Source organism: Myotis yumanensis, unplaced genomic scaffold (assembly GCF_028538775.1).
Source record: "Myotis yumanensis isolate MYYU_CA2020_CCGP unplaced genomic scaffold, mMyoYum1.0.hap1 SCAF_24, whole genome shotgun sequence".
In the NCBI taxonomy this organism is placed as follows: Eukaryota; Metazoa; Chordata; class Mammalia; order Chiroptera; family Vespertilionidae; genus Myotis; species Myotis yumanensis.
This window is the reverse complement of record NW_027223775.1, coordinates 127057-143551: the sequence shown is the minus strand read 5'-3', so window position 1 is coordinate 143551 and position 16495 is coordinate 127057. Positions and strand designations below refer to the sequence as shown.

The following is a 16495-nucleotide window of genomic DNA, read 5'->3' as shown; positions in this document are numbered from 1 at the left end:
CTAGGAGCTGTTTCAGTAAAGATATTGCTGAGACATATGCCTGATATTTTGCTGCCTATGGATTCTCCTAAGATTTTCATGGTTACCGACTCACCGTTAAGTCCTTTATTCATTTCCAGTTTATATTTGTGTATGGTGTAATTTGGTGGTCTAGATTAATTTTTTTGCATGTATCTGTGCTATTTGTCCAACACCAATTATTATTATATGTTTATTTTGGCTTTGTAATATCTCTCATTAAGCAAACTAAAATTTCCTCTATGTTAAATCATTCATAGTTTCTATAAAACAGGCCTTTAAAAAAATCCAGTGGGGAACAGTCCCATCCGTTCTTTGACTTTCCTTCCGCTGATCCCAAAGCTCCGCTGGAGTCTGCGTCCTTTCAAAGCACAAAAGCAGACCCGGACGCCTCAGAGCCACCCACTGCAAGCTCCTGCCCGCGGGAGGTGCAGCTCCCATCACCCTCTGGACCATGGCTGCCGGGAGAGTCAAAGCCTGAGAATGAACGTGGCAGCATGCCATCGCCTTCAAAGGCCTGTCAGCAGCAGCACAAAACCAGTCCTCCCAGCCAGCGCTCTGGGGACCTGCCCTCACGGCGATGTGGTGGCGCCTTCTGCTGGCAGCCTAGCTTCCCAGGCATCTCTTTGGACAGGCCTGGGCCAGGGCCTTAGGGCATCTCTGTATCCATGGTATAAATCCCACTGAGATCAGACACAATGTCATCAATGATTGGCTTGGACAGGTCGTCACTAAACACCTGCCACCAAGGCTTCTCGGCCTCGGCCTCGGCGGTCACCTCGACCCCATAGACCTGCAGGGGCAGGTGGAGCACCGCCAGCGCTATATGCTGAGCCTGGAACCAGAGGCACAGCCCCCCGCGGTAGCTGTCCCGCAGCAGGGCCCAGGCAGTGACGGAGATGGGGGTCCGTTGCCAGCTGTAAGGAGTCAGCCAGTTCTTGAGAGAAATCAGGTAGTGGAGCAGGTACCTGTGTGGGTGCTCAAAGGAGACTTGAAAGCGCAGTACCCGCAGCACAAGGAGCTCGCACTGCGCAATGCTGTCCGGGATCACCCAGAACCCGGAGTCCAGCTCCAAGGGCTCGCTGCCTGGCTGGAAGTACCTGTTGGACACGTTGATGATGTCACGGGTTCGCAGGGGCTGTTCTTCCACTTTGCCAGCCAAGTAAAGGGCAGACATGGCGACCAAGTAGGGGTCATAGGCGTCCACGTTGATCTCGCAGAAGAACTTGTGGTAAATGGCACAGGCGGTGGCGACGGGAATGGACTGCATCCCTAGCTTGACACCTGCCTCCATGATGAAGCTTGTCACACGGAAGTGCACCCTCGCCTGGGCTGCGGGCCACCCCTTGGCGCCGGGCGCCGTGTCCTCCTCTTTGCAGCTGTCCAGGGGAAGGTCCTCCATGGGGCTCAGCCTGGAGGCCCCAGACCTTGGTGGCTGGAAGGGCAGGAGTCCTCAGGGCGTGGCCGGCGCCAGCTGGGTCCTAGAGCCCTGTGCAGCAGCCCTGCCCCGCCCCGCCCCACCCAGCCCAGCACCAACCTGCCCCACCTGACCCGCCCCGCCTGGGCTTGACCGCAGCCCTGGTTCCATCACCAATTATTGAAGAGACTGTATGACTCCATTCTATGCTTTTGCCTCCTTTGTCAAATATTAATTGAGCGTTATGGTTAGGGTCAACTTCTATGTTCTCTGTTCTGTCCCATTGGGCTATATGTCTGTTTCAGTGCCAGTAACAGGCAGTTTTGAGAATGATCGCTTTGAAATATAGCTGGATATCTGCTATTGTGATCCCTCCAACTTTGTTTTTCTTTGTCCAGATTGCTGTACCTATTTGGGGCTTTTTTTTATTTAATAAAGGACTACTTACCCTCCAAGTATTTGAATTTTGTTATATTTTATTGGAGTTTATTTGTAATACTAGAGGCCCAGTGAATGACACCTGGCAGAGTCCCTCATCCTCTGGCAGGCTGAGAGCCCTCAGGAGATATCCGAATGTTGGCTTAGGCTTAATCCTGGTTGCCAAACCTTCTGAGCACTGCTGTGGAAGTGGGAGAGATTCCTGCCACTGCTGCTCCACTTGCCAGTCGTCAGCCCAGTCCGGCTGAGTGGCGCTCCCCTTGTAGGAATTCACTGACCAGCAAGGGCAGCTCTTGCATTGTGAGTCTACCCCCTGGGTGTCAGAGCACTTCATAGCAATCGGTCTTATCTCTTTTTTATGACCTTTACTTTGAGATTTATTTTTTCTTTTCTTTTCGTTTTATTGTTTAAAGTATTACAAAGAGTATTACACGTGTCCTTTTTTTCCCGCCCTAGACAATCCCCTGGCCTTCCCTACCCCTCAGTGTCTTATGTGCATTGGTCATGCTTATATGCATGCATACAAATTTTTGGTTCATTTCTTAACCCTCCCCTCCTAACCCCCAACCCTTACTGGCCTTCCCACTATAGTTTGACAGTCTGTTCCAGGCTGCTCTGCCTCTGTATCTATTTTTGTTCATAAATTGATAATGGTCCTTGTTATCCATAAATGAGTGAGATCATGTGGCATTTTTCCTTCATTGACTGGCTTATTTCATTAGCATAATGCTCTCCAGTCCCATCCATGCTGTTGCAAATGGCAAGAATTCCTTATTTTTTACAGCAGCATAGTATTCCATCATGTAGATGTACCACAGTTTTCTAATCCACTCATCTACTGATGGGCACTTAGGCTGTTTCCAGATTGTAGCTATGGTAAATTGTGCTGCTATGAACATAGGGGTGCATATATCCTTTATAATTGGTGTTTCTGTTTTCTTGGGATATATTATTATAAGTTGGATCCCGGGGTCAAATGGGAGTTCCATTTTTATTTTTTGAGGAAACTCTATACTGTCTTCTTTAGCGGCTGCACCAGTCTGCTTTCCCACCATCAGTGCAGAAGGGTTCCTTTTTCTCCACATCCTATCCAACACTTGTCATTTGTGTATTTGTTGATGATAGCCATTCTGACAGGTGTGAGATGGTACCTCATTGATATTTTGATTTGTATCACATTTATTGATTTGTGAATATTGTACCATCCTTGCATCCCTGGGATAAATCCTACTTGGTCATGGTATATGATCTTTCTGATGTACTGCTGGATATGATATTTTGCTAAGATTTTGTTGAGGATTTTGGCATCTATGTTCATGAGGGATATTGGCCTGTAATTCTCTTTCATTGTGTTGTCTTTACCTGGTTTTGGTATTAGGGTGATGCTGGCTTCATAGAATGAGTTTGGAAGTGTTCCTACCTCTTGAATTTTTCGAATGGTCTGAGCAGGATAGGTTTTAGTTCTTCCTTGAATGTTTGGTAAAACTCCCCTGTGAAGCTATCCGGTCCTGGGAGTTTGTTTGCTGAAAGCTTTTTGATGACTGCTTCAATATTTTCCATAGTTATTGGCCTATTGATATGTTTAGATTCTTCCTGATTGAGTTTTAGAAAGCTGTATTTTTCTAGGAATGTGTCTATTCCCTCCAGGTTGTCTAGTTTGTTGGAGTAAAGTTCTCTATATATTTTTTAACATTCATTTGCATTTCTGTGGGGTCTGTTGTCATTTTGCCTCTATCATTTCTGATTTTGTTTATTTGGGTCCTCTCACTTTGCTTCTTCGTGAGCCTGTCTAAAGGTTCATCAATCTTGTTTGTCCTTTCAAAGAACCAGCTCTTGGTTTCATTGATTTTATGTATTGTTTTTTGGTCTCTATGTCATTTATTACTGCTCTACTCTTTATTAACTCCTTCCTTCTGCTCACTCTGGCTTTTTCTTGTTGCTCTCTTTCTAGTCCTTTGAGATGTAGAGTTAGATGATTTACTACCATTTTTTTTTTTTTTTTTTTTTTTTTTGAGATAGGCCTGTAGAACTATAAACTTACCTCTTGGGACTGCTTCCATTGTTTCCCATAGGTTTTTGATTGTTGTGTTTTCATTGTCATTAATTTCAAGGATATTTTAAAATTTCTTCTTTGATCTCATTGGTAACCCAATCAATATTTAATAATGTGCTATTCAGCTTCCAGGTGTTTGAGAATTTTGGGTTGTTTTTATTGTAGTTTATTTCTAACATTATGCCATTGTGGTCTGAGAAGATGCTTGGTATGATTTCAATCTTCTTGAATTTGGGGAGACTTTGTTTGTGACCCAATATGTGCTCTATATTTGAAAATGTCAAATGAGCACTTGAGAAGAACGTATATTCCTTGGCTTTGGGGTGAAATGTTCTGAAGATGTCACATAAGTCCACCTGATCTAGTGAGTCATTTAGGATTGCTGTTTCTTTGCCAACTTTTTGTCTAGAAGATTTATCCAGTGATGTCAGTGGTGTATTAAAGTCCCCTACTATGATTGTATTGTTGTCGATCTTTCCCTTGATATCTTGCAGGAGATTTTTTTAAAGTATTTGGGTGCTCCTGCATTGGGTGCATTTATGTTTATCAGGGTTATATCCTCTTGTATTGATCCCTTTAGTATTATGAATTGGACTTCCTTATCTCTTGTTATGGCCTTCATTTTGAGATCTATTTTGTCTGATATAAGTATTGTTACCCCAGCTTGTTTTTTTTTTTTTTTTTTTTTCATTTCCATTTGCCTGAAAGATCTTTTTTCATCCCTTTACTTTCAGTCTGTGTGAGTCCCTTTTCTGAGGTGGGTCTTTTGTAGACAGCAAACATGTGGGTCATGGTTTTTTATCCATTCAGCCTCTTGATGTCTTTTGATTGGAGCATTTATTCAATTTACATTTAAAGTTATTATTGAAAGGTACTTGTTTGTAGCCATTTCTATTTTTTCTGCCTGTTTTCTGTCTTAGCTTTTTCTTTCTTTTTTTTATACCAGTCTTTTTAGCATTTCTTGCATTGCTGACTTGGTAGTTATAAATGCACTTAGCCTTTTTTTTTTGTCTGTGAAGCTCCTTATTTCACCTTCAATTTTGAATGATAGCCTTGTTGGATAGAGTATTCTTGGATTCAGTCTTTGCATCACTTTGTAAATTTCCATCCATTCATTTCTGGCCTGAAGTGTTTCTGTTGACAAATCATGTGATAATCTAATGGGATATCCCTTGTATATAACTTTCCGTCTCTCCTTTGCAGCCTTTAAGGTTTTCTCTTTGTCCTGAACATTTGAAATGGTGATTATGATGAGTATTGGGGTGGGTCTTTTTGGGTTCACCTTGTTTGGGACTCTCTGTGCTTGTGTGACTTTTTTCTTCTCCTCCTCTGGGAAGTTTTCTGACATTATCTCTTCCAATAGGTTTTCTAACCCTTGTTACTCTTTCTGTTGTCCTGGCATCCCTATTATTCGTACGTTGTTTCATTTCACGAGGAGCCATAGCTCCCTTAGGCTCTCTTCCTGTCTTTTAATTTTTTTCTCCAATTGTAGTTCAATTTGGGTGTGTTTTGTTTCCCTGTCTTCTAATTCGCTAATTTGTTCCTCTGCTTCTCCTAGTCTACTGTTGAAACTTTCAATGGTGTTTTTTATTGCAGCTATATCACTCTTCATTTCTTCTTGGTTCTTACATAATTTATTGGTTTTTTTTCAACCGTTTCTTTTTGATTCTTGAATAAGTTGTTGATTTTTTCCTCCATCTGGTTTGTGCATTCTAGGACCCTTAATCTGAATTCTTTTTTTTGTCATGCTGCATGCCTCGGTTTCAATTAGCTACTATTTTGGCAACTCCTCCTGTTGTTTCCTATGGGGGTTTCTTTGTCTACCCATGTTTGATCTCACCAACATATCTAGATGTTGAGTCATTCAGGGGCTGCTCCATGGGTAGCAGTGGCTCCTCCGGCTGTGGTTGCTCCTTGGGCGGTTGTGGTAGCAGCTGCTCCTCAGTTGGCAGCCGCTTCTCTGGTGGGTGCTTTTCACAGCTATGGTGGCTCCTCTGGCTGGTGGGGGGAGGCTTCACACACAGATGCTCTTCCTCAGACAGAGGGTGTGGTGATCAGGAGGCTGCTGATCCTTGGATGGGGACTGGCTGCATGCTGCTGTTGTTCCTCTGATGTGGTGGACTCTTTGCGCGGCTACTGCTCCTAGGACTTGGACAAGTTGATTGCAAGTCTGCTGCTCCTAAGGAGGGGGTCGGCTGCTTGCGAGGCTGCTGCTCTTTGGACAGGAGTTAGCTGCATGCGTGGCTGCTCCTCCTCAGACATGGACGTGCCACTCACCCATCTGCAGCTCACCGGACAGGTGCAGGCTGTTCTGGCTCTGCTCCTCAGACAGGTGTATGCTGCACAGGGCTGCCGATCCTCGGACGTGGGCGGTATGCTCGTGCGGCTGCTCCTCCTTGGACAGTTCAGACTGCTTGCTTGGTTGCTGCTCCTCTGATGGGGAAGCAGGCCGCTCACACAGCTGCTGCTCCTTGGACAGGGCCAGGCCATATGATGCTGCTGCACTGAGGCTCGAGGTAGGCTACTCATGGGGCTGATGTTCCCTGGACAAGAGCGTGCAGCTCACATGCCTGCTGCTCACGGGGTTGAAAAAATACTCCGAAAAGAAGTAGGAAATAAAGGAGCAAAGAAAAAAAAAACAAAACAAAAAAAACAAAAAAAAAAAAACAAAAAAAAAAAGAGAACACAGAAAAAGGAAAAAAAAAAGAAAGCTAACAAAATAATAATATAAAACTGAAAAATTGAAATGTCATTCCTTTGGCTGGTTTAAGATCCCAGTTTTCAGCAATGTCTGTGCTTTTTGTTCTGGTTGCTGTTGTTGTCATTGCTGGGACAGAAAGCCCTTCTATGGGCCAGACCCTGTTAACTAAAAGGGACTAATCAGATTATTTTAATCCTTCACCTCATTCAGGGTCGAATCTGGGTGTGGCTGTATTCCTTGCCTGGGGCCTGGAGGGAGGAATTATAACCTCAGAAGAAAATGGCTGACCAAGTCCTGAGCTCATGAGTGACTCAGCACTCAATTTACTGCTACTTCTCCTGGCCCCCCTTCTCTCCCCAGCCTCTCCCCAGATTCCACTCCTCCGCACCTGCTCCCCCTCTTCAGCACAGGTGAGTGTCTGTATCCGAAATGTCCTCTGAACAGGGTTCAGCGAAAACAATCAACAAATGCCAGCCACAGAAACGGGGAAGGCTGAGTCTCTGTAAGCTCCTCTCTTACCAGCACTGCATGGCCTAGTCAGCGCTTCAGGCTGCCCCTTTTAGGCTCAGTTCTCTGTAATTACGGAAACCAGATCTCTAACCCCCTGCACCAACAGTCCCCTGGATGTCCTTTCCACAGTCAGGGGCTGTGCCTGTCCCAAGAGTCGTGGCTGTGTGCCCCGTGGTCTCCCTCTGCACCTGTGGGCTCAGAGGTCTGTCAAACTTTCCTGCCCAGATCCCTGGTTTTTACCTTACAGAGGAACTCGGCCCTTCCTGGCTGCAAACTGTCTCACCAGCTGAGTGTACTTCGCCAGTTCAGGGTGGGTGTTATTAGTTTCAGCTGCTCACTCCATTTGCTCCAGGACAAGCCCTGGGACGCCCACCACCATCTTGGCTTCTTGAGATTTATTTTTTCAAATATAATTATTGCTCCCCTAGTTTCTCCCCGCCCCCCGCTTTGCCTGAAAAATGTTTTCTCTCCTTCCACTTTCAGTCCCTGTGATTCCCTTATTCTGAGGTGGGTCTCTCGTAGACAGCATACATATGGGTTTGTTTTATTATAATTTTAGCCATCCTATATCTTTTGAATGGAGTGTTTCGTCCATTTAGGTTTAAGGTTATTTTGATAGGTCCTGATGTGTTGCCACTTTTTTTCCTTATGCCTGTGTTTCTTCTGTCTCTTCTATTCCTTCTTTTTAAAACAGTCCCTTTAGTATTTCTTGCATTGATGGCTTAGTAGTGAAACACTCCCTTAGATTATTTTTTTCCTGTGAAGATACTGAGTTCCCCTATAGTTTTGAATGATAGCCTTGCTGGATAAGTATTCTTGGATTTGTTCCCTTGTTTCGCATCACTTTGTATATTTCCTTTCATTCCCTTCTGGCCTGATGTGTTTCTGTTAAAAATCATTAGAAAATCATTTGATAATCTAACAGGAGAGCCTTTGTAGGTAATTCTGCCTCTCTCTCTTGCAGCCTTTAAAATTGTTTGTGTGGTTATAGTTTGCCATTATAATTACAATGTGACTTGGTATAGGTCTTATTGGGTGCATCTTGTTCGGTACTGTCTGTGCTTGTGTGACTTTTTCTTCCCAAGATCAGGAAGTTTTTGTCATTATTTCTTCTAATATGTTTCCTAATCCTTGTTCCTCATCTTGACCTTCTGACACCATTATTATACATATATTACTTTGTTTCATGTTGTCCCCAATCTCCCTTAGGATATCCACTGGCTTTCTATTTTTCCTCTCCAATTGCTGTTCAGATGGTGTTGTTCAGGGTGCGTTACTCTGCCCTGTCTCCTAAGTCACTATTTCAACCCTTTGCTACTGCTAGTCTACTGTTTGAAACCTTCCATCGTATTTTTCATTGTAGTTATTATCAATTTTTTTCATTTTTCCTTGATTCTTACATAAGTTGTGGATTTCCCATGCATCTGGTGCATGAACTGTATGACCCTTATTCTGAATTCCTTTTTGAACATATTGTATGCCTCCATTTAATTAGTTCCTCTTCTGGCAGGTCCTCCTTTTTTCTCCTTTGGGGGTTGTTTTTCTCCCCATTTTAGCTATCACTGCAGAACCCAGGTGCCAGGGCACGAGGGGTCAATGGCCGCAGAGTGGACCGGCAATTCAATTGTGCACTCCAAGACTCACAGGAGGCCGTTGCGGTGGAGTCGTGGAGTCGTGGTGTCTGTGGGTCTGCTGCTGCCATAAGAAGGTCTTTGGCCAGAGTGCCCCTAGGATCTCAGGTGATGTCTGAGGCCCATCTGGGTGGAGGTGAGGCTGGGTTCCTAGTCATAGCAGCTCTCCCCTGCAAGATGGCTTGTTTTCTTAGAACCATATTTAACATAAAACAGTGTAGTTACATAAAAATACTAAAGATTGTGTAAGGGGCTCATTAAAAATAGAATGGATAAACAAATCATAACTATGTAAATACAGAGTTTCAGTCATACTGGACTTTTTTTTCTGTCATTTTAACTGAAGAAATAATTTAAGTAAGAATTCTGAGATGTGGTAGAGAAGGAATAAATTACCTAATCATTTTGAATGAATGATTGTTTTAAAAATAAATAGTTTATGTAAGCTTGGTGCACTGAAAAATAATGAAATAGATGTTGTCAAAACATAAATGAAGTAACAGTCACATTCCAAAAAGTAATCCACATTGCCCAGTCAGTATTGCTCAATGGCTGAGGATAGAATTGTGAACCAAGATGTCTCGTCATCTATTCCTGGTCAGGACACCTGCCCAGGTTGCTGGCTGGTTCGTCAGTATGAGACATTTAAGGAAGCAGCTGATCAAAATATTTCTCTTTCATCTATGTTTCCATCTCTCTATCCCTCTCCCTTTCTCTCTCTCCAGAAAACCAAGAATAAGCCTATTGAAAAACAAGGATGGAATGTATGTGTTTTTCCTGGAATGTGAGACTTTTTCGTCATTATGACCAGAGGTCTTTGGAGGACTTTTATTAACCAACATATATGGTTCTGTGTTGAATAGCTCAATGGAATATTATTAATAATGAAGTGTTTCATAAACTTACCATGAAAAGGACTTTATAATTTTTGAAGGAAATGCTTCGTTTGGGAGAAGAATTTGATGTTGATCTTGATTTTAGTTTCAGTAATTAGTAGGTTTCAAACAGTTGTTTATTTGTTCAGGTTAAATTTTATGTAGTGTTGATATAATGTGTACTCATTTTCGTCTGTGGATTGGAAAACAATTAAAGTAGACTACACCAAGAAACCATCTTTTCAAAGTGGGGGTGGACAGAGGGCACCAATTCCATCAAGAAATAGAGGTGATGTAAGAAGTCTGAGAAGTGGAAGAGGAGGAAGTAAGAGAAGCAAAAGCACATCCCTCAGGTGGAAAACACTTAGGTAATGTGTCAGAATCTATGGATGGTAGGAGATCTGACTTAGGTAAACACATAATACAATATGCAAATGAGGTATCATAGACTTCTGTACCTGAAGCATTTTTGATCATATTAACTTCCATAAATTCAATAGAAAGCGCACAAACTGCCAGTAACTCAAATGTTTTTAAATAATAAAAAAATAAATATATGAGCATGAAACCTTTATTTATGTGAAAACAGTAACATTGAATGAAGAGATACACCTCAATTTCATTCATATCTTTCAAAGCAAAAGAAATGGTACCATTCATTTGATTGAGAATGTATACTGATGATCAATATGATTTGTAATTGCTAAAGAGGTATAGCACTTATAATAATGTATGCAATACTGTAATGTGTGAAACACTCCTAATGACCTTACAGGGATAGAATTTATTTTTTTAACGAAATCTTTATTGTTCAGATTATTACATTTGTTCCTCTTCCCCCCCCCCCCCATTACTCCCCTCCTCCCAGTTCCCACACCACCCTCCACCCTCACTCCCCACACACTGTCCTTATCCATAGGTGCACGATTTTTGTCCAGTCTCTTCCCGCATCTCCCACACCCCTTGCCCCCTAAAAATAGTTAGTCCATTCCCTTTCTATGTCCCTGCTTCTATTATAATCACCAGTTCATTCTGTTCATCAGATTATTTATTCACTTGATTCTTAGATTCGCTTGTTGATAGATGCGTATTTGTTGTTCATAATTTGTATCTTTACCTTTTCCTCCTTCTTCCTCTTCTTAATGAATATCTTTCAGCATTTCATATAATACTGGTTTGGTGGTGATGAACTCCTTTAGCTTTTCCTTATCTGTGAAGCTCTTTATCTGACCTTCACTTCTGAATGATAGCTTTGCTGGATAAAGTAATCTTGGTTGTAGGTTCTTGGTATTCATCACTTTGAATATTTCTTGCCGCTCCCTTCTGGCTTTCAAAGTTTCTGTTGAGAAATCAGCTGACAGTCATATGGGTATTCCCTTGTAGGTTACTGAGTTTCTTTCTCTTGCTGCTTTTAAGATTCTCTCTTTGTCTTTTGCTCTTGGCATTTTAATTATGATGTGTCTTGGTGTGGTCCTCTTTGGATTCCTTTTGTTTGGGGTTCTCTGTGCTTCCTGTACTTGTAAGTCTATTTCTTTCACCAGGTAGGGGAAGTTTTCTGTCATTATTTCTTCAAATAGGTTTTCCATATCTTGCTCTCTCTCATCTTCTGGCACCCCTATAATTCGGATGTTAGTACGCTTGAAGCTGTCCTAGAGGCTCCTTACACTATCTTCTTATTTTCGGATTCTTTTTTCATTTTGCTTTTCTGGTTGGGTGTTTTTTGCTTCTTTGCATTTCAAATCTTTGACTTGATTCTTGCACTCCTCTGGTCTGCTGTTGGGAGTCTGTATAATATTCTTTATTTCAGACAGTGTATGCTTAATTTCTAGTTGGTTCTTTATCAAAACATCGAGGGTCTCATTGGATTTCTTGAGGATCTCACTATATTCATCGGCGGTCTCACCAGTCTTTTTGAGGGCCTTATTAAGTTTACCAGCGGCTTCTAGACAGTTCTTCAGAGACCTTAAAAGCGTGGTTTTGAACTCTATATCCTCCATTTCTGTCAGTTGTGTCCTGTTTCTTTGTCTCCGCATTTTTTATGCTTTCTTGGTGCAATCCGTAGAGGTCTTTGTGTGCAGTCTTGTTGTAGTTAAGCCTTGATTGTTGTAGGTAATACTGGGGGGGATTTGACCTCCAGGCCAACTGGCTGTGAGAATCAGCTGTGTCTGCAGTGGGAGAACTTCTGTCCTCTAGGGAGGTGTGAATCTAGCCTTTGCCTGAGGCTATCCCGCAAATGCCTCTGTGAAAGGCTTGGGCAGGGAGGGTCCCAGGGGATCAACAGGGTGGGCGGAGCAAGCAGTTATGGCTGCTCTCAGTCCAGTCCCCAGAGTCCCATCAACTGCTGAAAACCTCAGAGAGAAAGCTGCCCTCGAGTTCCAACCGATGCCAGACAGTCCCTCTTATCCCGTTTGAATGTTACACTTTGGGAACCAGAAGTCATGTAGGTTTAAAGTAAAGATTCATACTTATTGAAGTACTAAGAATATGTTCTGAAAGTGCAGTTCTTTCGTCTGAAAAAAGGACATCAGTTCACCTTGGAAAATACCCACTGAAATAAAAGTTAGTCTAACTATATAAACTTCAAGGACACACACTTCATTATTTAGAAATGGATTTGAAATATTCGTTTTTAGTATAGCAATGTGCAACACTGTACTGTGTAAAATAATAATCTCTATTATTATTTTGATAAGGTGATCTTGTACCTATGTTTGGTGTAGAGGACTTTCCATTTGGAAACTACATAAGAGAAATATCTATGGTATTAAATAGATTCACCAAGTGGTCTCTGACTCAGGCAAAGGCTAAAAACCAATGATTCTCCAAGTTCATTGATCTTTCTTTCTTTCTTGTATATGAGGAATATGAAACATGAATAAAAATGTTGATGAGCTACTTTCAGGGAAGTTGTCTTTTAATTAATTTATCTATTTACTTATTTTACTGACTATGAAAGGAAGGTATATTCATTTCAACATATCTGCAGCAGGAAAAGTTGTTTCCATATTAACCCATTTTTCCAATTTCAAAGATTTAGTGTCCATTTGTGATAATTAGGTGTGTGACATTTCACGGAAAATTTCCTAAAGTGTTCTTGCAGAGTTTGTGCAAGATGAAGGTGAATGTTCCTGTTTTTCCCACCTAGGTGATTTGGAGAAGAGTTTGCCAGTTCATATTTTGCCACATATGAGGATGCTCATAGTTCTTCTTTCCATGAAAAATTACAGAATTGGAAGATAAGCCTATTTTCTATTTAAAAATGAAACAGTGATTTTTAATTATGTATTATTCAACATGTTTTCTCTAAATACTATTAAAATAGAGTATAGTATTCTGATCAAAGAATTATTTTATAAATGAACTGTAGGAATTATATGATAACATTCTTTAAATAACACTTTTTTGTGAAGCATCATGTTTTAACTTTTTATATTTTAATTTTTAACTATGACGTTACACATTTTAAAAGCTTTTATTGAGATAAAACTAATTTGAAGACTAGTTGGGACTGTTTCCTTGTATCTTTAAAATAACTTCTTTCACTTACTATATCTGGATTCTCTGCATTCAAATTCCGGTGTGTGTGTGTGTGTGTGTGTGTGTGTGTGTGTGTGTGTGTATTTGTATGGTGTGTGTGTGTGTGTTTTGTCTTGTTTTATGGCACATATATATAATGCTGCTCCAGTTCTTTCTCGGTTATCCAAACTGATTTTCAATAACTCTGAGCACTGTACTGAAGACATGTAAAGATAGAACTTTATCATTTTAGGCTAAGCAGCATGCTTATGACCATGATCCTGTTTGGTAAAGATTTATACACAATACCCAGACTTGGCCATTTAACAAATGGTGACCCTACTCAAGTAGAATGATGTTATTTATGACACAGAGGATGGCAGACATACAATTAATCTTGACAGAAGTGGCTCCACAGGTGGGTTCCCTTCCACTGAAAAGGGCTCCATCTTCAAGAAGTTGGGATCCTCCACCTACAAGACCTGCCCATTCTGTTCCAAGGCAAAGCACTACTGGGATGGGAAGTCAAGGTAAAGGCTACAGCCTCTCGTGGATTACAGTAATGAGCTGTTTTAAAAGGAATGCTGCACTTTAATTTCAGGAAGCCAAGTGGAAAGTGAGTAGTGGATGGGCATCTGTACTGAACACTATCTTATTGTTTCATAGTTAGGAAATAATTCTTCAGCTTCTAATTAGTGAGGTAAGAAGTAACACCAGAGTGAGGAATGCATTCCTTTTAATCCATGTTGATACGATGTCCCTCCTTTTTATATTTATTTTTTTAATATTTTAAGAAAAATGATTTCAGCATCATAATGTTACATTGAATAACTGTTAATATTTCCAGAAAAACTATTTTAAATGTAATAATTTTACATGTGATAAGCAATAATATTCCAAGAAAAACAATTTTAAAATAATAATACTGGAGACCCAGTGTACAAATTTGTGCATGGTTGGTGTCCGGCCAGCACATCCCAATCTCCAGGTTGGCCAGGGGGAGGGGATGCAGTTGTTTGGCTGTCTGGCTCCACCTGGAAGGAGTGGGGGATCAGATGGGGGAAGATGAAGGCCAGGGGAAGGGGCTGTGGGCAGCTTACTGGCTGGCGGGTCCTCGATCATTGCGGGGCGTGGGGCGGGCGGGCGGAGAAAACAGTGAGGGGCTGGCTGGAGGGTGCATCCGGGACGCTAGCCAGACAGTCCCACCCCATGGTTGATCCCCTGGTCAAACTCCTGTTTGAGGGGGCAATTTGCATATTAGCCTTTTATAATATAGTGTTGCAGGCAATAAAAATATGTTTAAAAAATTTTAAATATAATATTACCGAAACAGTGCAAACATATTTTATCACAAAATTTGTAGGAATTATTAAATATCTGAAAATAATAGGATTCCTTCTATTATATTCTAAAACATAATTTTTTTACCCTGGCTCTATTTTATTCATCTGTTTATATTTTATTTTTTGAAATATATTTTTTATTGATTTCAGTGAGAAAGGCAGAGGGAGAGAGAGATAGAAACATCAATGATGAGTGAGAATCATTGATCCACTGCCACCTGCACGCCTCACACTGGGGACCAAGCCCAAAACCCAAGCATGTGTCTTTGGCTGGAATCGAAACTGGGACCCTTCAGTCTGGCAGCCAATAATCTATCCACTGAGCCAAACCAGCTAGGGCTATTTTTTTCTTTATTGATTAAGGTATTACATATGTGTCCTTACCCCCCTTTATTCCCCCTACACCCTCCTCATGTCATTACCCCCACTGGTGTTGTGAGCATTTTCAGGCTTATATGCATGCCTACAAGTCTTTTGGTTGATCTCTCTCCCTAACCCCCACCTTCCCCTACCTTCCCTGCCGCAACCTTTTGCAGCAAAGATTCAGGATCTGGAAAAGTGAATGAACTCAAATGAATACACTAGACAACAATTACAAATTTAGAAGGCATGGGCTATTTTTTTTTTCTTTATTGATTAAGGTATTACATATGTGTCCTTATCCCCCTTTATTCCCCCTACACCCTCCTCATGCCATGACCCCCACTGGTGTCTGTGTGCATTTTCAGGCTTATATGCATGCCAACAAGTCCTTTGGTTGATCTCTCTCCCTAACCCCCACCTTCCCCTACCTTCCCTGCCGCAACCTTTTGCAGCAAAGATTCAGGATCTGGAAAAGTGAATGAACTAGAAGGCAAGGGGGAGCCAGGTGAAGACATTTTTCTCTAGTGGAGAGGGTCTCAGAAACCCGGGACCCATCAGCGTTTATTTACTTGAATACACATTTGCCCTGTAGCAAAACAAACAGGCATATCACTGGTAAAGTTTGGTAAACAATAAAAGTATTATCATGTTAGGAGCTTGCTTTCAGCCATTTTTTCCACAGCAGGGTAAGAAATGCTGATTTTATGCCATGCTGAATATCAAAGTCCATTCGCCTTCTGTGGGACTTCTTTTTTTTTTTTTAAATATATTTTATTGATTTTTGATTTTTACAGAGAGGAAGGGAGAGAGACAGAGAGTCAGAAACATCGATGAGAGAGAAACATCGATCAGCTGCTCCTGCACACCTCCTACGGGGGATGTGCCCGCAACCCAGTTACATGACCTTGACCGGAATCGAACCTGGGACCTTTCAGTCCGCAGGCCGACGCTCGATCCACTGAGCCAAACCGGTTCCGGCCTGTGGGACTTCTTGCATTGATATGTTTCCTACTGTTGGTCTTTGCCCCAACATTTCCCCCTTTTTGTTTTCTTAATTAATTTAGAAGGTGTATGCCATTTGCTGGGCTCAGTACTTTTTAAGACTTTTAATTCTGCATCTTCAGACTGGAAGCAAACACAGAAGAACCAGAAGGAAAGACCATAGTGGTTATTCTAAAAAGGAAATGTAAGGAGATTCGGTGACAAGGATTGAGTTCTTTCATGTCCCTTTAAATATTATTGTCAGGTATTTAAGGAATTCATTCATAGTAGGCTTCTTTTGGGGCCATTAGTTTTTTATGGATCCCTTTCCCAGTCACTGTTAGCTTGTGACATGACAGCAATGATGTTTGAGTTTTGGATGGTGGACAAATGGTGAGAAATGACACTGCAGGTCTTATCTCTTTTGGCTTTGTCATGGGCAACCTGCACCAATGCACAGCTGATGAGTGCTAGCATGGCAAGGTATCTTCACCATCCCCCATCTCTGGATGTTTCTCCTCTGTCTCCTCAGTGTGCTGCTTGGGGCCACTGCTATCTGTGATTGGAGTAGTCTGGTCAGTTCCCCTCTCAGATTCATGTTGCAGGAACCACACAGGCTCGGAGGAGTTTTCTGGAAATACACAAGTAT

General features: G+C 41.7%; 1 protein-coding gene across 1 annotated transcript; it reads right to left on the bottom strand.

Annotated features, from left to right (window-relative positions):
- Positions 1 to 667: 667 nt before the first annotated feature.
- On the bottom strand, positions 668 to 1420 carry LOC139000647 (cyclin-Q-like). Its single transcript, XM_070402785.1, has one exon. The coding sequence runs from the start codon at positions 1418 to 1420 to the stop codon at positions 668 to 670; it is 753 nt and encodes a 250-aa protein (XP_070258886.1).
- Between the last annotated feature and the right edge of the window lie 15075 nt (positions 1421 to 16495).